The 22,130-nt window shown below is 47.9% G+C and overlaps 3 protein-coding genes and 1 long non-coding RNA gene across 9 annotated transcripts in view; 2 read left to right on the forward strand and 2 right to left on the reverse strand.

Moving 5' to 3' along the window:
• ARMC7 (armadillo repeat containing 7) overlaps positions 1-5,989 on the forward strand; it is a 31,567-nt gene extending 25,578 nt beyond the window's left edge. For 4 of the 6 annotated variants that reach the window (XM_036836100.1, XM_036836097.1, XM_036836098.1 and 1 more), the window contains one exon: positions 2,541-4,115. In XM_036836100.1, coding sequence (XP_036691995.1) covers positions 2,541-2,902 — 362 coding nt within the window. In that variant the 3' untranslated portion in view covers positions 2,903-4,115. Of the gene's footprint in view, positions 1-2,540; positions 4,116-5,679 lie in introns of those variants that run through there. The other 2 variants (XR_005017730.1, XR_005017729.1) reach the window with 2 other exon arrangements.
• NT5C (5', 3'-nucleotidase, cytosolic) lies at positions 4,233-6,769 on the reverse strand. Its single transcript, XM_036836092.1, has 5 exons — positions 5,996-6,769; positions 5,539-5,639; positions 5,398-5,458; positions 5,060-5,174; positions 4,233-4,940 (listed from the first exon to the last, which is right to left on the reverse strand). Exons 1-5 carry the CDS (start codon positions 6,191-6,193, stop codon positions 4,759-4,761), a joined length of 657 nt encoding a protein of 218 aa, XP_036691987.1. The 5' UTR covers positions 6,194-6,769; the 3' UTR covers positions 4,233-4,758.
• On the forward strand, positions 6,659-9,116 carry LOC118886416. Its single transcript, XR_005017731.1, has 2 exons — positions 6,659-6,794; positions 7,864-9,116. It is a non-coding gene; the product is annotated as an uncharacterized LOC118886416 (long non-coding RNA).
• On the reverse strand, positions 8,363-20,553 carry JPT1 (Jupiter microtubule associated homolog 1). The gene is made up of 5 exons (XM_036836101.1): positions 20,365-20,553; positions 14,173-14,315; positions 13,403-13,500; positions 12,460-12,478; positions 8,363-9,396 (listed from the first exon to the last, which is right to left on the reverse strand). The coding sequence occupies exons 1-5, from the start codon at positions 20,418-20,420 to the stop codon at positions 9,248-9,250; spliced, it is 465 nt and encodes a 154-aa protein (XP_036691996.1). The 5' UTR covers positions 20,421-20,553; the 3' UTR covers positions 8,363-9,247.
• Between the last annotated feature and the right edge of the window lie 1,577 nt (positions 20,554-22,130).

The raw sequence follows: 22,130 nt of genomic DNA on the forward strand, positions 1-22,130 counted from the left end.
TTGTTGCGGAGCACGGGCTCTAGGCACGCGGGCTTCAGTAGTTGTGGCACGCGGGCTCAGTAGTTGTGCCACAGCATTTCTACTTGTCCCTGCTCCTGGCTGAGACTGGCATCTGCCCATGGTAGGATTAGTTGTCCTTGTGGTTTCTGAAGGGACACCCTTTCCCATGGGAGTAGCAAAGGTCTCCCCATCTTCTGGGACTTTGGTCAAGTTACTCAACAGCCTCAGCTTCTGTCCCTTAAATGAGGGTGGTGGTAACTGTTCGTGGGGTTCAGTCATGTTCCCAGCATGTGTCCAGAGAGAATCCTCAGTTGCGGGCTCTGGAAATACAGAGGTAAATCACTACCCTCTGGTGCCCAGTGATGGAGGCAGACAGCAAGTAAAGAAGGTAGTCAGCAGGATGACCCCAGGTTGTGCTAAGGGCTCCACTGGGGTGAATGGGTGCTGAGGTAGACATTGGGAGGGACCTCTCCATCAGTGCCTTGAGTCCGTCTCCTGCTGCCCATCTTCCTTGGTTCAGGAACACCACTCAGCCTCTTCCATCCCTCAGAACTGCAGATGTCCAAGGTGGGCAGGGTCTCAGGGAGCCATCCCATCCAGCCTCCCAACCCTCTGCAGTGCAACCCTTTTCCCCTGCTCACTGCTTTAAAATCCTTCCAACAAATATTGGTGGAGCGCCCCCGTGCCAGAAACCCAGGAAGTCTTGGGAATAAGCCTAGGTATGTATGTATGTATGTATGTATGTATGTATGTATGTATGTATGTATGTATTTATTTATTTATTTATCTATCTATCTAGCTAGCTAGCTAGCTAGCTATCTATCTAGCTAGCTGCCGCGAGTCTTAGTTGCGGCACGGGGGCTCTTCGTTTTCGCGTGCAGGATCTTTAGTTACGGTGTGCGGGCTCTTAGTTGCAGCATGCATGTGGGATCTAGTTCCCTGACCAGGCATCGAACCCAGGCCCCCTGCATTGGGAATGTGGAGTCTTAACCACTGGACCACCAGGGAAATCCCAAGATAGCCTAGGTCTTGACCTCATGGCACAGTACCTTCTAGTGGGGCTCAGCGGTCAGTGAGCAAGAAAATTCCACGAAGATTTCTCAAAGTTCTAAGCATATGAAGAAAATGAAACAGGGTGATGAGGGAAGTGTCTGGATGTGGCAGGGAGTGGCTAATGGGGTACTCCAGGGAACCCACACTGGCCAGGGAGCAGTGACGTGCTGGTTACTAGCAAGAGGGTGGCACCACGCAAAGATCCCAGAAGGGAGTTTGGATTTTATTCCAAGTGCAGTGGGAAGAAGTCCTTGGAGGCTGAATGGGTAAAATGTTTCCCTACCCAGGTATGCTAGGGAGGCGGTGGCTGTACCTACCTGGAGTAGGCGGAGATCTTTGCCAGGCCTGCCCTACTTCCCTGCACCGGTCCCCTCTTGCTGGGAAAGAGGTCCTCGTTGGGTTTTGCCGGGCGGTGGGGGGAGGTCCCCTCTTTGCTTGTTTCTAGAGATGCCGGGGAAGTGGGTGGCCTGTAACTCACTCCTGATTGGACACTCAGGACTGGTCGGCCATGTTATGCAAATGAGCTAGAAGTTCGTTCTCTACTTGGAGTAGGAACCTAAGGGTGAGGGTGCCCTGATGGCAGGAAGCTCACTCAGGACCCACGAAAATCAGCTTCCCACATCGAGTGCTTTAGGCCTGACGGGAGAGAATGAGGGGTCTGGGCATCTTACCTGAGCAGTGGTTCTTAGATCCAGAACCACGGGTCTCTCACTCTGTCCTTTTCTTTTGTCCCCCGGATTCCTACTAATAGTGATGTGGGAATGATGCTGAAATGCTTTAAACTCTCAATTATGCTGTTTCCGTAAAATGTAGGACTGCACAGCTATTAAATGATGCCATGATTGTAGATTTATTGGCATGGAGAGATGTTCACAGGACATGGTTAAATGAAAACAGCTGGCTTACAAAACAATAAGAGTATCACATTGTTATTAAATATTTATATCTAGTCACATATTTAAAAATTGTGGGATGAAAAGCATATGTTAAATGGGTGGTAGGATTAAGATGGTTTATATTTTGACTTCTAATATTTTTGACAGCTTTATTGAGGTATAATTGACACATAATAAACTTTACATACTTAAAGAGTACAACTTGATAAGTTTTGACATATGTATACACCTGAGAAACCATCACCTTACCTATATTTCTTAATTCTTCTAAAGTGATGATACACTGTGGGTTTTGTTTATGTTTTCTACTTAAAAAAAAAAAAAAAAAAAAAAGGAAAGCCTATCAATCATTGAGCTGGCTGAACCAAGAGGGTAAGGGATCGGTGCCCACTTCCAGAAGGTTGGGCAGTGGAGGGCAGGCAGGCCTTTCTGGAATCTTGAAAGGGAGGGCTGAAGATCAGAATAGACTTCGGATCCCTTGTCCCTGGGCCACCTTCTCAGGCCTGGACCGTCCCTGGGACTCAGTGGGCAGAGGAAAGATGGGAGGAGGCCCAGGGCTGAGGCATCCAGACTCACTTTGCTCTTCCCCAGGAGGCCTCTGCAACCTGTGCTCAGACAGGGCCAACAAGGAGCACATCCTGCAGACTGGGGGTGTCCCACTCATCATCAACTGCCTGTCCAGTCCCAACGAGGAGACCGTGCTGTCCGCCGTCACCACGATCATGTACCTGAGCTCGCCGGGCTCCGGCTCCCACCCTGAGCTGACTGCTATGCCTGTGGTCCAGTGCATGCTGCGCTTCTCCCTCTCAGCCAACGCGAGGCTCCGGAACCTGGCCCAGATCTTCCTGGAAGACTTCTGTTCCCCCAGCCAGCTGGCCGAAGCCCGCAGCTGGCGGGCTCACTCTGCCCTGGGGATCCCACTGCCAAGGACCGAGGCCCCACAGCAGCCCTGATCCAAGGAGCCCTCAGGCCGCGGCACCCGCACTGCCAGAGACAAGACCAAAATCCCGGTGGGGACTCAGGAAGTGGGAGCAGCGAAGCTCCCACTGTGCACGTTCTCCCCAAATGGTGCTTTTCCAGCCACTTTAAAGGCGAGTTTTCTCAGTGTGACAGGTGTTTACACTGTGATGAAAGGCACCAGGAGATGAGGGAGGAAGCCGGACTTGGAGACACATGGAGAAGGAAATCGAAGGGTGCCGTTGTGACAGGCTGCCGCTCTCAGCCAGCTAGAGGTGAAGGTCCTGCCTCCTGGCCCACCCCGCCACCAAGCTGTCACCCTCGTGTGAGAAGCAACAGGTCCCTAGACTCAGAGGCTCTGCAGATGGTGTTTCTCCTGAGGAACAGCTGGGCCTGGGGCTTAGGAGAATTGCCTGAGCTTGAGGAAATAGGCATCATCCCTTAACAGAAGTGTCGGGAGTAATTCTGAGAAATAGAAATGAGAAGCCGTGTTGTTAAAAGTATTTCAGGGCCCTGGGAAGCTGGAGGAGTGTTGTGTCCACTGCTGTGGAGGCTGGGTACCTGTCCTGCAAGCTCTCCAGGCTGGGTGTTGGGCATGGTGGATGCTGGCCTGGAGAACTCTGTGGCCCAGGATTAACTGTTTATCCACACAGGCCTGTCAGCCAGGCACCACGTTAGGGCTTCAAAGACGAGGATGTGGTCCCTGATCTTGAGTGTCGCAGCCCAGTGACTGTTAACGTGGCCGTCAGGCATTAAGGCGGAGGCCATGAGGGTGATGGCACATTAGAATACAGGCACAAACTCTTCAGGCTGTTGTCTTTTCCCTTCACCACCCCATGGTCCCTGCCTGGAAGCCCTGGCCTGCCTTCTCTGCCATCAGGGTTAGTGAGGGGGTGGGTCCCTGTCCCTGGAAGTCTGTCTCAGGCTGGCTTCAGGGATGCAAGTAAGAGGTGCTCGAGGGAGATGGGACCAGATACTGACAGCAAGCGAATGGCTCAGAGTCTAGTGTCAGCTGCTCAGCACGGGGAAAGGGGTGTGGGCCCCCTTGGAAAGGTGGGGTTCAGGAGCAGTGGAAGGTCCTGGCCTCCCTTAAGGATGACCTCTTTTTTTTTCTTTTTTTAAAGTTTATTTATTTTTGGCTGCGTTGGGTCTTTGTTGCTGCGCACGGGCTTTCTCTGGTTGCAGCGAGCCGGGGCTACTCTTCATTGCGGTGCGCAGGCTTCTCATTGCAGTGGCTTCTCTTGTTGCAGAGCACGGGCTCTAGGGCGCACAGGCTTCCGTAGTTGTGGCACATGGGCTTGCGGGCTCTAGAGCACAGGCTCAGTAGTTGTGGCGCACGGGCTTAGTTGCTCTGCGGCATGTGGGATCTTCCCGGACCAGGGATCGAACCCGTGTCCCCTGCACTGGCAGGCAGATTCTTAACCACTGCGCCACCAGGGAAGCCCAAGGATGGTCTCTTACATGGCCAAGGAAAGGCAGATTCGAGAGGAATGGTTTCCAGGTGGACGTGGAGGTGGGCAGACTATGGAACTAATGGACTAAGGAGATGAGAGGGAGGGAGGCGAAGGCCTCCTCATCGGCCTCTGTCCCAGCTGCCCCCGTGGGGCTCCTGTCCCTTTGCTTCCCCCAAATAAAAGGCCTTAAGAGAGCAGTGAGCCAAAGTGTTTTATTAAAAACGTTCCTGATTTTCCCACCATGTTTCCATGCCAGCTCTGCCAGGAGGGTTCAGGTGGCTGGCACAGTGCTGAGGGGTCATTGCCATGATGCTGCCCTGTCGCTCAGTTCTGCCCGGGTTCCCTGCTGGTCTGCCTTCCCTTCTTTCAGCTACTGTCCACAGCCATGGCCCCTCGCCTTATTCCTGGGGCAGCCCCAGGCCGGTTCGGTCCCGCTGCAGGGCTCCCCGCTTGCTGTCTATAATTTCCTTCCAGTTGTCCCTCCAGGAGAGCAGCCGTCTCCGTGGGGGAGGCAGGGCCAGGTGCTGGTTGTGGCAGCAGGTGAACAAGATGTGCTCCCAGCTTGGGGTCTCCTCTTGGCCTGGGACAGGACATGGGAGAAAGGCCAGGGATACACTCTGTAATCTGGTTATTTTTACTTCCTCTCCCTAATCCCAGTAGGCTAGATGCCTGGAGGTTGCTAGGGAAAAGGGCTCCCACCTTGAATGGTGTCCTTGTCATCAATGAGCAGGTCCCCCAAGACCACCGTCTTGTCCCTCGTCAAGATAATGCGCTCCACAAACCGGGGCCCCAGGTGCTTCTCCACCCAGCGGTACTGTGAGGTGGGCATAGGTGGGTCAGTAGGGCCTGATGTGCCCCTGAATTCAGGGCTAGTGAGCAAGGAGGTGTGAGGGAGGGTCTGTCTACAGCAGCTCATGAGAGATATGGCTCCCCTCTACCCGCACCCCCCCCCCCGACTTTCTCTGTTTTGCTGCTTTCTTGAAAAGATCAGGACTTAGGAACCTAAGTCTTCGGGTGAAGTGCTGGGGCAGCCGCACCTTCTCGTGTACACAGTTGTCATACTTCATCAGAGGGCTGGTGCAGATGAAGACCTCGGTGCTGCAGGGGGGGGGGGCGCGGTTAGACAGGGTGGTGCCAGCCCCTGCTCCCCACCCCCCTCCCTCTCCGCCCTTCCTTACTCCTGCATGTCATTCATCTCCCGCATTGCTTCCAAGGCTCCAGGGATGGGCTCCAAGTCTAGGAAAAAGCCTGGGGCTTCATACACACTGGCCACTTTGTCCTGAAAGATAACAGTGTTCCTGTCCTGGCTCTGACCCCAGCAGACGTCTCCAGCCCCAGCGAGGACTCTCAAAGTGAGGTTCCTGGTGGACTTTGGCCCTCAAATCAGTCTCAGGTAGAGGACTTTGTCCAGGGGTAAGTACTCCCCGAGACTGTAGTCCCGAGGTGAACTGTGGATATTGAAGTGAGAGCTTTGTTAAACAGGAAGGTGTCACTGGACATGGAGCAGAGACAGTCCTGACCCAAGGGGAGGTCTCCCCGCTCCCGGGTGTCCTGCGGGGTCGGGGCTCCCCGCTCCAGGGCGGCCCCGCGCTGCACCCCTCCCATCCCCCCCGCCCCCCGCCACACACTCCCTACCGCCAGGTCCGGGCGCAGGGCTCGGTACTGCTCGCACGCGAGGAAGCCGCGGCGCTCCTGCAGCGGCACGTGCGGCTCCCCGGGGAAGCTTCGGCGGAAGCCCCGCAGGAGGCCGGCCTCGAAATCCGCCAGAACGCCGTCCATGTCCACCAGCACCCGCACGGGCCGCCCGCGCCGCGCAGCCAACCTCATCGCCATCGCCCGGGAGCCGCCGCGCGGAGCTGGGCGAGGCGACTGCAGCTTCCGGAGCCGTGGGGTGGGCGGGCCCGACCGCGGCTGATTTGCATGGGCGCCGGGGAGCCCCGCCCCGCGGAAGCGCGAGGCCTTCCCCCGTTTCGCGGGGGGCCGGCGTGGCGATGGCTTGGGCTGCTTTTCTGGTGTGAGGACGCACCTACGTGCACATCAGCCGCCCTCCACGCTGTAGCAGACGTCCTCGCTCACCCCGAACGTTACTCGGGGCAGAACTTCCAGGGGCCCGACAGAGGGACTATCCTAAATACTGGGAAGCGTCGTCTAACAAGGAGTCAAGCTCCTTAAACCTGAGACTCCATACCTGCTCACCTTGCTTGTGGGGACCCGGAGCAGAGCTTCCGCCCCGTCAAGGCAGCACCAACCCAAGGCCCGAATCACGGGGACTCCAGTAACGGTCTGAAGTGAATGAATCTGCTGAAGACAGCTGGTTCGTGTGAGCAGAGCTCCTCAGAGACGAATTCATAAACCAGAGTTGGCTTGAAACATGGGAGCACCTGCTTTAAACGTCCAGTTCCACCTGGAAGAGGCGATTTTCCACCAGGCTCAGGTAATCGGGGCTGTCCGTTTTGTGGCACTGACAAGTCTCTAGAATCGGCAGTTCCATCCTCCTCTAGAAAATGCTGAGCATTGCTAAGTTTTGTTGGCTCTCCTTTTTGTAGATTTCACGCAATTTCCTGACTACATGTAAATATATTTACCTACAAACTAGATTCAGATTTGAGTAAGTGACCCATCTTCCTGTAGTTCCCCACCTCAGCACCCCAATACTTCTAAACCCAATGGAACAGAGCATTAGGAAGGGGAGCCTGGCGATCTAATTTTAAAATGCTAAAGAGGTAGAATGGACATTAGCAATAAACACCAACCCACTTAAGACACATAACTGTGTAAAAAGTCCACACTGTCAACAAAATGCTGATTCTTCTGCCATCGTCATCATTTTAAGATCATTCAACTTCATCTTCTAAACCCTAAGCTTTCTAAGTGGAGAATTCAACACCCTTAGCAAACATGTTTACATAGAATTTTCTAAGATCTGTAGTAGTACCAAAATGACTGGTAGAACACCTTTAGGCTAGGCACTTACCTTCACAGAATAAAAAACTAAAGCCAAGTTACAAGTTGTGACACAAATCAGGGACCTCTCTTGCCCAGGAGCTCCACCATTACTGAGAGAGAAGGGTGCAGGTTCCCTCTCTCTCAAGTCATGACAGAAACCGTAACTCAGGTGATTGGTAGGGCTAACCTGTTTTAGTGAACCTGGAAAGACTGCATAGCACAGCTGTTGATTCTCCATTTTGCAAATACTTTACACAGTAAGGGAGAAACACTTAACACCTCCACAACCTATGGTCGCCCTTATTCTTCCCAAAGAGATGCCCAGTAAGTCAGAATAGCTGGTGGTTACACACTAGGTTTGAGTCATTTCAGTCATGGGAAGGTTTTTAGAGGTGACCTCATTCAAAAGTCTTACTTTTAAGTTAGGAAACTGAGCTCCCAAATAACAAGCCCAAGGAACACAGCTGGTCAGTAGCACAGCTAGACCTAGAAAGCCCATTTACAGTGCCCAATTTGGACATTTAATATAGCATGTTGATCTGGAACTTTCTGCCTAGAACCCAGTGAGCTTTCTCCCATCTTCTGTCTCCTGTATCACTTGAGAGGACTCAGATGACCCTGTCCCCTTCTATCTACGTGGACCCTTCCTTTCTTTGGGGCCTTCTTCTCTGACCACCCACCATTGAGAAGCACCCTACAGGCATGAGAGGACTTGAAATTTTGAATGTTATCACCCAGCACAGGAGGGTAGGTGGTAGAAGAGTGTAAAGTGTATTGGCTCATAATTATTTTGGATACCAATTATCCATATTATTCCTGTATTTTGTTACCAGATAGCCATTAATTTTCATTTTGGCATTCTGAACTCATGCTCTCTGACTTTAAACCTGCTTTCTTTAGAGAGAAGCCCACTTCTCTCTGGGCCTTCCTTAGTGTGTTTTAACTTTAATGGCTCATCAAATCTTTGGGCAACAAGGTTGATAGTAACAAAGAAAAAAGCAACTAAGCAGGTGGAGCTCCTGAAACAATCTCAAAAAGATGACACAGGACACAGTGTTTCAAAATTTGTACATTGTTTACTTTAAGCAACAGTCCAGGATTGTGAAGTACAACACAGGTTTTAAGGATGAGACTTTCTTTCATGGTCAAGCACCAGCATCATGCACACAGCTTCAAGTTATCTAAGAAGAGCACTGCCCCCGGGGGGGCGGGGGGGGATCCCTTCACCAGGAAGTCCCACTTCCATGTGGTCCCCACCCCTGCTTCACCACCTGGAATTGGTCAGTCTGAGTGTACAGCGAAGCCTTCCTCTGCGTGGGGGCAGCGGGCTTTGCTCAGCCAGTCAAGTTAGTATCTGGCTTAAATATTTCTTAAGGTTCAGAAATAAAAGGCAGTTGTTTTTTTGCTTTGCAGGCAGCAAGGCATGGGGCACAGGCCTCTGTCGCTCCATATGGCACAGGAAGATGCTTTTCGCAAAGGGCACTGACAAGTTAGGGCAACACCAGGTAGGTTCAGCATCAAGACAACCTTGTTTGGGGGCCTGAAGGGACAGCGCCTGTGGACTGTTTACTGGTCTGTCCGATCCAGGCTTGGTAAACCCTAGTAAAGCTGACAAGAAAAGGGTTTTAAAAACCTCAGTACAAAAGATCCTTTAACACATTTGAAACCAAGTTATCTGTTCTTAAAAACACGGTACTAAGTGTCACAAAGCTTTCCCTCCAATCTACTACTAGAAAACACTCATGCCAAGGCCTATAGACCCAGAGGAATCAGGACAGACAGAGAACCTGTTCTTCCAAAAAAAAAAAAAGACAGCAGTACATAAAGTGCTTCTTTTTTAATGAAACAAATCCAAAACATGTACAGTCAGGCTCAAGTTGTGCAGTTCACAAGCATGGAAAAAACAAAGAAACGAAACGACAGAGTTCAGGGCAGACGGAGCTAACCCAGGACGAGGCTGGACTTGCCACCAGGGGGGTTTCTCCGGGATGGCACGGGCGCCGGTGCCACTGGGCTGGGCACAGGGGCAGCGGGCACAGGCTTCTCCTCGCTCTGCCCCAGGCTGGCCTGCAAGTCTGTGTCTACGTTTTCTAGGAAAACAGAATGAAATTAAGGCTAATAACTATTCCCAGTGAAGATGAAGAGTCTACGTTTTTTGGCTTTTGGGGTTTTTTTTTGAGGATGGTTCAGACCATACCTAGAGCTATAAAGAAGAAACCAACAATTACCAACCATCTGGCAGCCACTATCCAGAATTCACCACTGTTAATGTTTTGCCATATTTGCCCCCAGATCTTTTTCTGTGTACGTTCTTTTCTAAATTACAGAAATATATGAAGACATAAATATTTTAAACGAGAACATTAGAGATAAGCTCTAGGTCCGTCTTTCCAGGTGGTCCAGTGGTTAAGACTCCGCGTCCCCAATGCAGGGGGCCCGTCACACTCTCTGGTCAGGGAACTAGATCCCACACACATGCCGCAACTACAAGCTCTAGGTCCCTGACCACCACCCCACCTCCACGTGGGTCTCCTCTCCCTACACACAGAGGCCCTGCTACTAGCTGTGTGCGGTCCTCTAGTCCATTTGTTTCATGTACATTTTGTGTATTTTATTTCCAGCAAATTACATAGAAGTGTTTTTGTTGTATTTAACATAAATAATATCAATTTTTTTTTTAACTTTTGGACATTTACCCCCACTTACACACATGGTCATGATTCACCTTGCTTAATTAATTGCTTTATATTATATACAGAGTATATATGATTAAGCCTCTACCGACAGCAAAAAATGGAAACCAATCCAACCATTCCGAAACTGTAACGCGCACACTCTGGAACGTGTGCCCACGGGGACGCGAGCTGTCATCTTCAACTTGAACAGATTACACACCACCTTCCCCAGTGGCTGTACAAGTTCTACCCCATTGCCCGTGTCAGAGTATGCTCTCCCTACATCTTTCCATTTCCACCACTTGCTAACCATCTCACCTTAATATTTGCCAAACTGATGGGTGAAAAATATTTTTAAATTCCTGTTATATGTTAACATTTTCATGATTAATGGGTGAGGTTGATTTTTTTTTTAAACCATACACTATCCAGCTGTACAGACATTTATTAAAGAATCTACCTCCCCGCTACTGATTTGTAATATATTAACCCAGTCACTCCCATCATGTTAACCCGGCACTTTCCACATTAAAGTCTTAAGAATTAGTGTATTATTATCCAATATCCTAGATATTGCTTGATTGATTCCCTGACTGATTTGTGAAATTCCCAACAAGCATATATCCTTAACCAGGTAGTTTCCATTGACTCAAAGTCAAGAGTGACTGCAAAAGAAAAAACGCTAGGGACTTCCCCAGCGGCGCAGTGGTTAAGAATCCATCTGCCAATGCAGGGGACACAGGTTCGAGCCCTGGTCCGGGAAGATCCCACACGCTACGGAGCAACTAAGCCCATGTACCACAGCTACTGAAGCCCGCGCACCTAGAGCCCGTGCTCTGCAACAAGAGAAGCCACCGCACTGAGAAGCCCGCGCACCGCAACAGGAGAAAGCTCATGCGCAGCAACGAAGACCCAACACAGCCAAAAATAAATAAATAAATGAATAAACTTTAAAAAAATAGATAAACTTCCTGGACCTTCTCCCTCTTTCTTCAAGATTTCCAAAGTCCTCCCTGTAGCCACTCCTGTGTTTAATTACCCAAAAGATGATGGCAATATATCCAAACAAAATATGTTTTATTTCAGCTGAGCAGAACCGCTTGGCTTTGCAGTGAAACTGCCAACAGAACTGGGGTCGACCTTTCCTCACCAGACCTGTCCCGAACGATTATGCCCTTGTCATTTTATGACAAATGAGCTGAAAGTAGCAGCAGTCAGGAACACAGAATAATCAGGTGGCAAAATTGATGATCATTTAAAAAAGAAGGAAGGACGTACACTATACAACTGCATGTGCTATTCACCTGAAGGATCTATAACACTGAGCCGGGGGTGAGGGAGACAATTAATTATTAGCAAATGACTTATCTTTTCCTATCTTCAGGGCTCTCACTTCTCTGGGCTCCTCAAATTTCTAATTACATCCATTGGCCAAAATTAGTGAAAGATCAGCTGATTCTTGCTAAACAAGGTGTGACATTGGAAGTATTTCAGAATACGAAAAGCAGCAGAATCAAAAAGCCTAGATTTTCTTTGCCTCTAGAACAATCTTTTTAAATGGAACAAGTTGGACAGGAGCAATAACTAATACACCTTCAGTCCAGTGAGAACCTCACCTGTCCGTGGAGGGAAAACCCAGGTACCGCTCACAGTGGTTCAGAAGATGCTCCTCCCATCACGCCCAACAAGAAACAATGAGAGGACAGAAGAGGAGTGTGATTCTTGTTAAGCATTTCTGTTTCCCTGGAAGACTGACTCGCAAAACGTAATGGCAGAAAAAGGCCTTGAGGAAGCGGCTTCATCCTCCTAGATCAGAGCGCCCTGTGACGGCTGCATGTCACTGAGTCAACTTTAACCTGATTGCTACTGGCCGACATGCGTAAACCTCTCGTCACACGCACCGGCAATTCTCTGGCACTTGTTGAAGAAGTGCCAATGAGTACTTTAAAGGTTTTAAATAATTAAATAAATGATTACACCTCATTTACATCACATGTAATTGGTGATATGGGTGCTAAATGAAAACTTCACCGGCCCGCTAAGTCATCATTCACGAGATCACAGGGTTACCAGTGTCGTGCTGAGTAAGCACCTCAGTATAAAATCAAACACATTTTCTAAATTAAATGCTGAGGGCTGACTTGAAATGCTAGAGACTTTTACTAGAAAGCTCTCGTTGAGTGTAACAAATACCAACCTGATTAACCTCCGTCTGTTCTTAAAGGATTTTCCAGTGGTTTTCCTTTCTAGTACGTTTCTAGCATCGCTCTCACTGCTGGCCGATACCAAATGTGGCCACGCTTGCTAGCTTTGCCAGTTTCATTTTGCTTTCCTCTCCACCCAGAGGGTGCTGGCAGTCGGGGCAAAGCCAGGTTCACTCCCCAGTCTCCTTCCCCACAACACGACTTGAATACAAATTCCAGTCTATTCTAACATTTACAGAACCAGAAATTGTGATACTTTTTCAGAAGTACTCACCATGAACATCACCTTCTCCCTGGAAAAGAAAAAAACAGTTTACTTCAGATTTTAATTTTGCCACACACAAAGAAGACAATCAGAGTTCAGAGAAGCTACTGTCTATTTGAAGCCAAATGTGAAGTTTTGTTTTGATGTAGTCAAGTTCAGGGTCACGCTGCCGTTACAGTAAACAACCTTTATTCAACCTGGGACAATGCTACACAGAAATGCCGCTGGACAAATTGTCCCAGTGCCAGTAACATGCCCAAAACACCAAAAAACCTTAACATTTACGCTGATGACCTACTATCAATTAGCATTTCAGAGGATCTTTTATCAGAACAGGAAACTGGTAAACCTATCCTTCCACTCCCCCCTCCCTGCTCCTAATCTAGCTTTTGAAGGGCCTCCATCAATTCCAAAGCCTTTCTGCAGGTCTCCCCACACCCAGATGGCTGATGCCTCCATCTGCTCTGAGGTCCCTACTCAGGGGGACATCCTACCAGGCTTTCCACACGCACACCTGGGGCTCACGGGCCTGCAGACAAAGAATGGTAACGCCATGGTCTACAGCCTCCTGGAGTTCAGCTCAAAACAACTGGGCAACATTTGCCAACAACTAAAACAGTCCTTGAGCTCAGATAGGCTACTATGTGTGAGGTACACGGGAAGTACGAGTGATCCAGTTTCAAAAATCAGTACTGAAGGACAGAGACTAATCCTAATGGTAGCAGAGACATACGAACAGACCAAGATCCCATGAACTCACCTTTCTGACTGACTGTCAATCTTCCATCACCAGTACGGTTAGTCCCTTTCCTAATTACCTCTACGTAAAACTCCAGTGGCAGGTCTCAGTACAATGGGGGTGGCGCAGGGCACCACCAGAAATTAATTAGAATTAATTTCTAAACTGTATAAACCTCAAAGCCTGTCCTTCCCCCCATATTGTCACACTGACCTTCAGATCTAAGAAGTCTCCAGGGTTTGCTTCAGAAGAGTTCCTTCTCTGGGGTCCAGATGACTCAGAATCTTCCCGGCCACCACAAGACTTGGCACCTGAATCAAAATATACTTTCTTAAGGAATACAATGGAAAGACCTAAAGCAAAACACTATTTAATTAGTTAGTCTCATACTACAACATGAGCTAACAGTGTTAGGGAGTGATGGCTTAAAAATTCTACAGCGGAGGTGGGGGGGGGGGGGTGCTTCCCTGGTGGCGCAGTGGTTGAGAATCTGCCTGCCAATGCAGGGGACACGGGTTTGAGCCCTGGTCTGGGAAGATCCCACATGCCGCGGAGCAACTAGGCCCGTGAGCCACAACTACTAAGCCTGCGCGTCTGGAGCCTGTGCTCCGCAACAAGAGAGGCCGCGATAGTAGAGGCCCGCGCACCGCAATGAAGAGTGGCCCCCGCTTGCCACAACTAGAGAAAGCCCTCGCACAGAAACGAAGACCCAACACAGCCAAAAATAAATTAATTAATTAATTAATTAAAAAAAAAAATTCTACTGCGGGGCTAAATAACCCAGTCTGACGGTTGTCCGTGTTCTGATCCGTTACATAGACTCCCAGCATTTCCCATTTCTTAGCCCCCGTCTCTCCTCCCATAACAAGCTTTAATTGTTGTCTCTCATGATTAAGCTAGATTTTACTCATCAGCACAAAACCAGCTGTGGTGGTTCTGCTGGGTCCGTCCCTTTGACCAGGGATCACGGATACTGGCAGTACCTGCCGACTTGGCCCAGGAAGGGGGATTTTCCTCAGGTGTCCCAAAGATGCTAGAGGCCATTTTGTTCCGCCTCACAGGTTGTTCTGCTGGTTCATCAAAACCTAATGAAAAATTGGATCCACCACCTGGAGGCCGCAGAACCCTAGGAATGATGGCAAAACAACGATTTCAGATCAGATCAAAACATTTCTTGGCACACGTTTTCAAACACCTTTCACTTCTCTCAACCACTCTTTCCACCTACCGCCCCCCCCCACCCCCCCCCCCCACACACACAAAAGAGAGCTGCTAATGGGAAAATTAGGAACTGATTTCATCGTGGTATAAATTCAGCGTTGGATGTTAAGGTACGAAACCCCGCTCTGTAGTATCTGTGGCGAGGTTGCGCATCACACAAGGCAGCCCAAATGGCCTGAAAGCACCCATGGCAGGCTGGTCGGCATCCCATGTCAGGAAAAGGCAGAAACCTAATGCATGTTGTCTACTAGGCTCAGCTGGACACATTTGCAAAGAAGTTTAGAAGCACATCTTGTTATTTATTAAAAAAAAAAAACTGTTCGGGGGACTTCCCCGGTGGTCCAGTGGTAAAGAACCCACCTTCCAATGCAGGGGACTCGGGTTCAATCCCTGGTCAGGGAACTAAGATCCCATATGCCCCATAGCGTAGCCAAAAAAAAAAGGTTCCATTTTTGTCTTCAACGAAAATTTTAAAATGGAAGAATATACATATAAAAGTTGACCAATTTAGAAGCCCAAGGAAAGCTGGTAATAGTCTCTCCCGTCTCAGCATGACTCACAAGCCCTGTTTATACACTTGTACCTCGCTATTCTCACTAATCATCATGACTGATCAGCCACAAGGAGAAAGTCAATGAGAAATTAAGTTTAGGGCTCCACGGCATGCTGTGTATCCATGCACCTTTAGATACCATCTACAGCTTTTTTGTTTGACAAGGAAATACAGCACATTCACATTTCCAAATCTTCTTGACACAGGTTGACCAGTTCATCCCCTCTGTGGAAGAACTCAATTGAATTTGTCCTGTCACCACTCAAAACATAGAAAATGGAGATGGTTTCATGGAAAGATTTTCTAACTACAGATTCACTTCCTTTATTGGTGATCAGAGTGGTCTGTTTTTCTATTAAACCATTTTGAGTAAGAAACATTTTTCTAGGAAGGTGTCCATTTCATCCAAGTTTCCAAATAAATACGATTGTCATTTGTAAACTCAGCTCTGCAAGTTTGCAAACATAAGGTCTTTCTAGTTCACTGATTTCCAGCTTTTCATTACAACACAGACAACAAAGTCTATGTGACATGTTCCTTTGAAATTTGATAAGATGTGCTTTATGGCTTGATATGTGGTCAGTTTTGTAAATCTTCTATATGTGCTTGAAAAGAATGTGTATCTGCCAATATTCTATCTGTCTACCAGATAAAGCCTGTTAACTGAGTTGTTCAAATCTACTGATTCTTAAATATGGTTTATCAATTACTGAGATTTCTGTTATCAACTTCTACTACAATGGGGGTTTTGTCAGTTTCTCCTCAGGACTCTGTCAAGACAAAGTTCTCTCTCAAAAAGACCACCACTGGGGAACCGCACTTCCACTGCAGGGGGCATGGGTTCGATCCCTGATTGGGGACCTAAGATCCTGCAAGCCACACGGTGCGGGGGGGGGGAAAAAAAGACCACCACTGCAGTATTTTAGTTAGTTTGGTAGGGAGAACTGTGTTGGGTTAACTGGTTAGTCATTTTGATTAAAGAAACAAAATATATATTCTTAACTCACTTCATTTACCAAAATAAATTCCAGCTAGGTCAAATATTTCAATTTAAAGCCTAAGACAAAAATATTGGAAGAAAACATGTACGAATATAGTCCTAGTCTTGAAGAAAAGGGCTTTCCTTCTAAGCACAAGATGAAAGCCAGAAACCATGAAAAATGGACAGATTAAACTTGGCAAAAATACACATTTGACAAAGGGTAATATAAATGCTTTTAAAAATAATTTTAAAAATCGAGAGAAAAATGGACAAAAGGTAAACAGACAATTAAAAAATATGGATCACGTCTAAACATTGAAAATTCAAATTCACAAGCAAATAAATGAAATTTAAAACAAAAGGATATATTTTTTGCTTATTATTAGGCTGGTAAAGATGAAAAAAATGCCAATTTTCAGCATGAATTAAAGTGTGAGAATATAAATTTGCACAAACTTTCTAAAGAACATTTTGATAAAACGTATCAAATGTTTAAGTTTGCATCTTATATGAACCAGCGTTTCTACTTCCAGAAGTTATCCTAAGTAGATAATTAGACATATGTACAAGAATACTTTCAGACGTAGGCTTGGTTACACCTAAGCAGAACACAAGGAAATCGGGATAAACTTCGCCTCTCAACCATATCTAGTTCTTACCATCTTCTCCAACCCAGTCAGGCCACTTTCTTCACTGTTCTGTGAACTGTTCTGGCTTATCTCCACTTTGGAGTATTTACTCCCATATTTCCTACTGCCCAGAGCACTCTCCACCCTTTGCTCGGCGACTATTTCAAAATCCAGCCCATTTCTTAAACCTCCACCTCCTCCATGAAGCCCTCCATGACCTTGAAGAATGACAAGTAGGACACTGAGAGGAAAGCATGTTAGACACCCTCCTTGTCACCAGCTCTTTCTGTAAAGGGCCAAATAGTAAATATTTTTGGCTTGTGGGTCATTTGGTCTTTTGCAACTATTTAGCTCCATCACGTAGCACAAAGGCAGCCACAGACAACACAGAAACGAATGAGTGCAGCTATGTTCCAATAAAACTTTATTTCTGGACACTGAAATTTGATTTTCATGTCCTTTTCACAAGTCATGAAAGATTCTTCTTCTCGCCTTTTTCAACCATTTATCAATGTAAAAATCAGGTGCCAGCTGGGCTTGGCTCTCCTCTGTCTAGTACAGCAAATAGCCTCATTTTTTAAGAGAACGAAGTCAGGCCCTGAGAAGTTCTAAATAAATTGCCCAGCATTAGTTAAATGACAGAGATGGGGCCAAACCCCAAATCCTCTCCCCCTGACAGGCACATAAGACGTGCTCAAAGTGCTGAAATAGGGGAACCACTCTAATGCCATTTTTCTCTTTAAACTACATACCTATGTGGTTGGTGCTTTGATTGCTTTTCTTGTTTTCTAGCCTTAGACTGAAGCTATTTCTTATATATGTCCTCTAGCATCCTCCCCTAAATCTAATATTCGTGTCTGTGTCCATAGTAAAATTCAGTACTCAATTTATACTAAATTAAAATTTCATTATTTTCCCCGTGGGGGCGGGGAAGACCCGCTTTTATAACATGTAAAACATTAAAAACCCCACTGTTTCTAAGTCTCAAATATTAAATATCCACTTAGATTAAATTCATTATATGAATTAAGATAAATGTGTTCAGGCATACCTCTTAGATAATTTTAGGTTTGCTAACTAAATTGTTTAAATCATAAAGGTATGTTATAAATTCTTAATAGTCATTCTCTTATGTTAAAGTTGGAAGTGACTAGGTTTTTATCATTTGTACCTCAAATCAACAGACACTTGAAATACTATAATCAAAATTAACTTGCTTCAGGGAATAACCTGGTGGTCCAGTGGTTAGGGCTCCACGCTTCCACAGGACGAGGCACGGTTTGGGGAACTAAGATCCCAAAACAAAAAACAACATTAACTTGCTTCACTGTCATCCCCTTCATTCCCTAGAGATTAGAATGATTTTCCTTACTATCATAATTAAATTCTCATGAATTATTTCAGCCAGATGAAAATCTTCAGAACCCTAATGGGCCAGGAAAATTTTGGGGGGGCCTTAAAAAAAAAAAGACACTAGAACCCAATCACCAACTTAAAAAGAAAGTCAAAGCTCTGACCGGCCCAACTTTTTAAAGGTCTGTGTTCCTCTTGCAATAGCAGGTACTACCTACTCCGATGACGTCAGTGTTGGAGAGCCCATTTGTAACAGCGAGACATCCCCAAACAAAGGATTTGGATCATAAGACAGAAATTATTTCAATTTTATTTTTTAAGATCCTGCTGTTTTTTCTGAACTATGCATATGACTAGATCAGGATTACACATCTGAGGCTCAACAAAAATGTGTCCATGTACTGCAGATAGCAATTTTCAAATAATTACTTTTTCTTTCTTCTCTCTTTAAGTCCCAGAGTTCCTCTATGATCTTTGCAGGTCATTCCCTCAGTTTATCAAACTAAATTTATAATGTGTTTATGGAGCCAGGAAAATGTTACTGGAGAAAAGAAGTTTAAGAGAATTAGGTGAGATTCTACAAGAAGGAAAGGTAGGAAGTAAATAAAAGGACAATGCTACAGTCTTGAGATTACAATATTGGAGGGAAATTGATGACAACAGGCGAATTAAAACATTTATTTTGCAGACCCAAAAGTCATTTATGTCTCACATTTCAAAGATACAAATCAAAAAGCTAGTGTGAGGATTCATTTGACCTGGTTACTTAAATTCTTTATGAAGCACTAAACTGCACTCAACCCCAAAGGATAAAACCTCAGATTTTTTAATATAATGTGTAAATTTTCACATTCCAATCACTACAGTATGACCAGCATAAAGTTGGCCTCATGGCACAAAATGAAAAACCAAGGTTCAATTTGTTCCAGTGTCCTCTGAAAAAAAATGATCTCACTGGAAGGATGACAACAGAAGAGGGAGTGACCAGTGTTTTCGTAGGTCTATCCTACTCAAGTTCCCCTTCCTCCCAGTAACACACTAGTTTAGTTTTTTAAATCTTTCCCATTCTTTTCTACATTTTGAAAGGGAAAGGAATGAGTTGAAAAGGAAGGTCATTTCCAACACTCCCTCCTAAGACTCATTGCTGAGGCCTGCTTTTTGTCCCCAAAGACTCCAACCCTTGTGAGACACTGCTATTTCACGGCTGTCTTCTTAGCCCCACAAAATGGCTCCCTTTGTGCCACTTGCCCAGGACCCCAAGGCTGGCCACACATGACTTCAGGTCATGATCAATGAAGAAGAGATGCTCAGAAAAAGTGGAATCCAAGCTTCCTCCACGCCTTGAGCAGGATCCCTGAGATGCCTGTATCCCACCTTAAAGAACAGCGTGCATGCACTTAGCCGAGACAATGTAGACATCTACCACCGCATCCAAACCCTTCCACCAAGTTAGGCAAGGGCTTGGAAAAGGGACCCCCCCCAGTCCAAACACCGTGCCCAGGGCCCCCTTCCCCAAATGCAGTGGCATGAGTGGCCAGAAAGGCCCCGGCTACGCAGGTGGAGATAGTACGTAAGAGACAATGGATGTCTCCGGCCCCGCCCAAGAACAGGAAACCTCCTCCGGCATGGGAATCTCGGCCAGAGGTGAACTCATTTTGCATACGTCAAAGGGGGAAGCGAAAGAGGTGGGTTGCAAACACCGAGGTCCGAAGGTCTGGGCGCAGAAAACCCACTCGGAACGACTCGCTCCCCCTCCCGTTCGGAGGTGGGCGCGGGAGGGGAAGGAGCGGGGGTCTTTCCTTTGTTAGCAGAGGGGAGGCACTGCGCGGAGGGCTGACGGCTGGGTCCTGAACAGGGGTGAGGGTCGCGACGACCAGCCCCGCCCGAACACAAATGCCACCTGCCGGGCGGACCCGAGTGGGTAGGAGCCCGCCGGACCGATCGCTGCGGCTGCAGGATCTGACCGCCACGCCGGGCGCGGGGCCACCACCTGCCCCGGGCCAGAAGCACGAGCGCGTGGGCGGGGGTGGGACAATGGGGCCGGATCAAGGTGCCCCGCGGGCTGCCCGGGCACCCGGGGCCCAAGACCACCGCCCTGGGGCCGAGCCGGCCGAGCCAGCCACGCCGCAAAAGGGAGAAAGCGAACCCTCTCGGCACATCCCGACTAACGAAAACCCGCCGCGCTGCGAGCGCGAGCGGCCACGGCCCTCCCCAGCCCCTAGCTCCGGGGGAGGAATGAATGGAAGAGGAGCAGGAATCGGGCGGGGCCGGCGCCTCAGGTTCGCCGGCGGCACAAAGGCGGAGCCGGTGGCCGAGCCCCACCGCCCGACCAAGCGCGAGAGCAGCGCCCCGGGCACGTTACCGCTAACGACCGGCCGACAGACCCGCCTGGCGCCCTGGGCAGCGGCCCTCCCGTCCCCGAGCCCCCGAGCCTCACCGGGAGCTATTCCTGCTGTTGGGGTCGACGCCCTTGAAGGTGGTGGTGGTGGTCATGGCGCCGAGGAGCGAGGTAGGCTGGCGCGGGAGCGGAGTGCTGAAAGGGTCAGGTCTGAGGAGCGTAGAGTACCCCCGCACCCCAGAGCCGGCGACCGCTGCAAGAGCCTCCACCGCTGTTTGCTAGCCGGACCGCAGCCTTTATAGGGCTCACAAACCCCGCCCCCTCCCCGGCGGCATTGGCCAATTCAAACGGGCCTCTTCACTCCTATTGGCTTCCTGGAGTGCCAAGCATCCTGCGGCTTCACGACGGGCTGAGGCGGCCCCTGCTCAGCCTAAACCCACCCTCTTCCTGGTCAGGGAAGGTCTAGGGAAGTTTCCCCTCCCCCACCCTCAAATCTCGGAGATGATTGGACAAAGGACAAACCTGCCCCGCGCTCGGTACAAGTTGTGCTCGCTGTCACTTAAAAAAGTTACCTTGATAGAAGGAAAAGCTCGCTCTGGGCGAGTTGGAATCCGCAAGCCGAGGGCACGTTTATCTTTACCATTCATTTATTTGCCTTACTCATGGAGGGTAGCAAGGGCATGCTCCTCAAGGGATGAAAATTACTGCTACAAATTGACGTTTATTGAATACCTACTATGTGTCCTGTTTGGAAACCTGACGGTCCCAAAGCAGTAGCACTATGAATCAGCAACAGAAAGCACACAAAGATGATCCCTTCTAAAAGGACTGGAAATCCTTTACATTTTAATGTTACTATTTAGATGTAACGTGTGGTGCATGCACTAGACCAAAATTACAGTCGTTCCGATTTGAGGGCCTGTTCTTGAGGCTGGTTAATGCCCGGCAGCGGGGAATGGCCACATCCCTTGCTACTAAGACCACGGGAGTAGCCCAGGCCTCTGCAGCTGTTTATAACCATTAAGTCATGACTCTTCCACCTGTCCGGGTAAATCTATCCCTGCAACAAATGCAGACACACTTGGAGGGCTCAGGAATGACTGTTTAAAAGACCGTAATAGCAAAGTCTTGGGCAAACAAGAGGGAAGGCCTTCCCTGTCATGCTGTTTCCTCAAGGCAGATCTCTTTTTCAGTATTTCCATAACAAGTGAACTACACTCCTCTTTGTGTGGCCTCCTCCTTCCAGGCAGTTTGTGTTGGTCAACCAACCACTCTCCTGGGCTTTCAGGAAAAGCCAGAGACAAGCTCTTCTCTTCTAGAAGGCCTGGATCATGTCTTTATGTGCTTACCACAAAAGCATGAAGCACACTACTTGTTTGGATTAAAATCTTCCCTTTCCTAAAGGCTGAGCTTAAATTTCCAAAACCTTAAAACAAAAACAAAAAAACTCTTCAGGCCAACCTAGCTAGTGAGCATGCATCTCCTCCTGAAAAGTCATATAATTAGGAGGTAGTGGAATATGGTGGTTGCTAGCTCAGGGTCTCAAAGGAGAAATCCAGGTTTGAATCTTGACTCTTACCTTTTCCTGAGCACTAGTTCCATTTGTAAAATAAGGATAGACTAGTATCTAGACTCCATAGAGTTGTGAGGACTGGATGAGGTAATGGATGTAAAGTACCTGTCCTAAGTCACCAAAGTGACAGACATTTTTATTATCAGACTTGGAAAGTAGCCACATACTTTTTTTTTTTTTTTTTTAACAATCTGCAACTGTTTTTTGTTAAGTTAAATGAGGGGTTTAGACTTGACTCTTAGGGTCCATTTTGGCCTAAACTTTTGAGTTTGTACTGACTTGCCTTATTTCC

The sequence above is a fragment of the Balaenoptera musculus genome, chromosome 20 (genome assembly GCF_009873245.2).
Source record: "Balaenoptera musculus isolate JJ_BM4_2016_0621 chromosome 20, mBalMus1.pri.v3, whole genome shotgun sequence".
Taxonomy (NCBI): domain Eukaryota; kingdom Metazoa; phylum Chordata; class Mammalia; order Artiodactyla; family Balaenopteridae; genus Balaenoptera; species Balaenoptera musculus.

Excerpts from the sequence above, each read along its gene's own strand:
- NT5C (XM_036836092.1), bottom strand. The coding sequence starts at position 6,193 with ATGGCGATGAGGTTGGCTGCGCGGCGCGGGCGGCCCGTGCGGGTGCTG. Across the intron at positions 5,175-5,397 it reads ACAACTGTGTACACGAGAAG|TACCGCTGGGTGGAGAAGCA; the intron begins GTGCGGCTGCCC and ends CCCACCTCACAG. Across the intron at positions 4,941-5,059 it reads TGACAAGGACACCATTCAAG|GCCAAGAGGAGACCCCAAGC; the intron begins GTGGGAGCCCTT and ends GTCCTGTCCCAG.
- JPT1 (XM_036836101.1), bottom strand. The coding sequence starts at position 20,420 with ATGACCACCACCACCACCTTCAAGGGCGTCGACCCCAACAGCAGGAAT. Across the intron at positions 14,316-20,364 it reads AACAGCAGGAATAGCTCCCG|GGTTCTGCGGCCTCCAGGTG; the intron begins GTGAGGCTCGGG and ends CATCATTCCTAG. Across the intron at positions 13,501-14,172 it reads TTCCTGGGCCAAGTCGGCAG|GTGCCAAGTCTTGTGGTGGC; the intron begins GTACTGCCAGTA and ends ATTTTGATTCAG.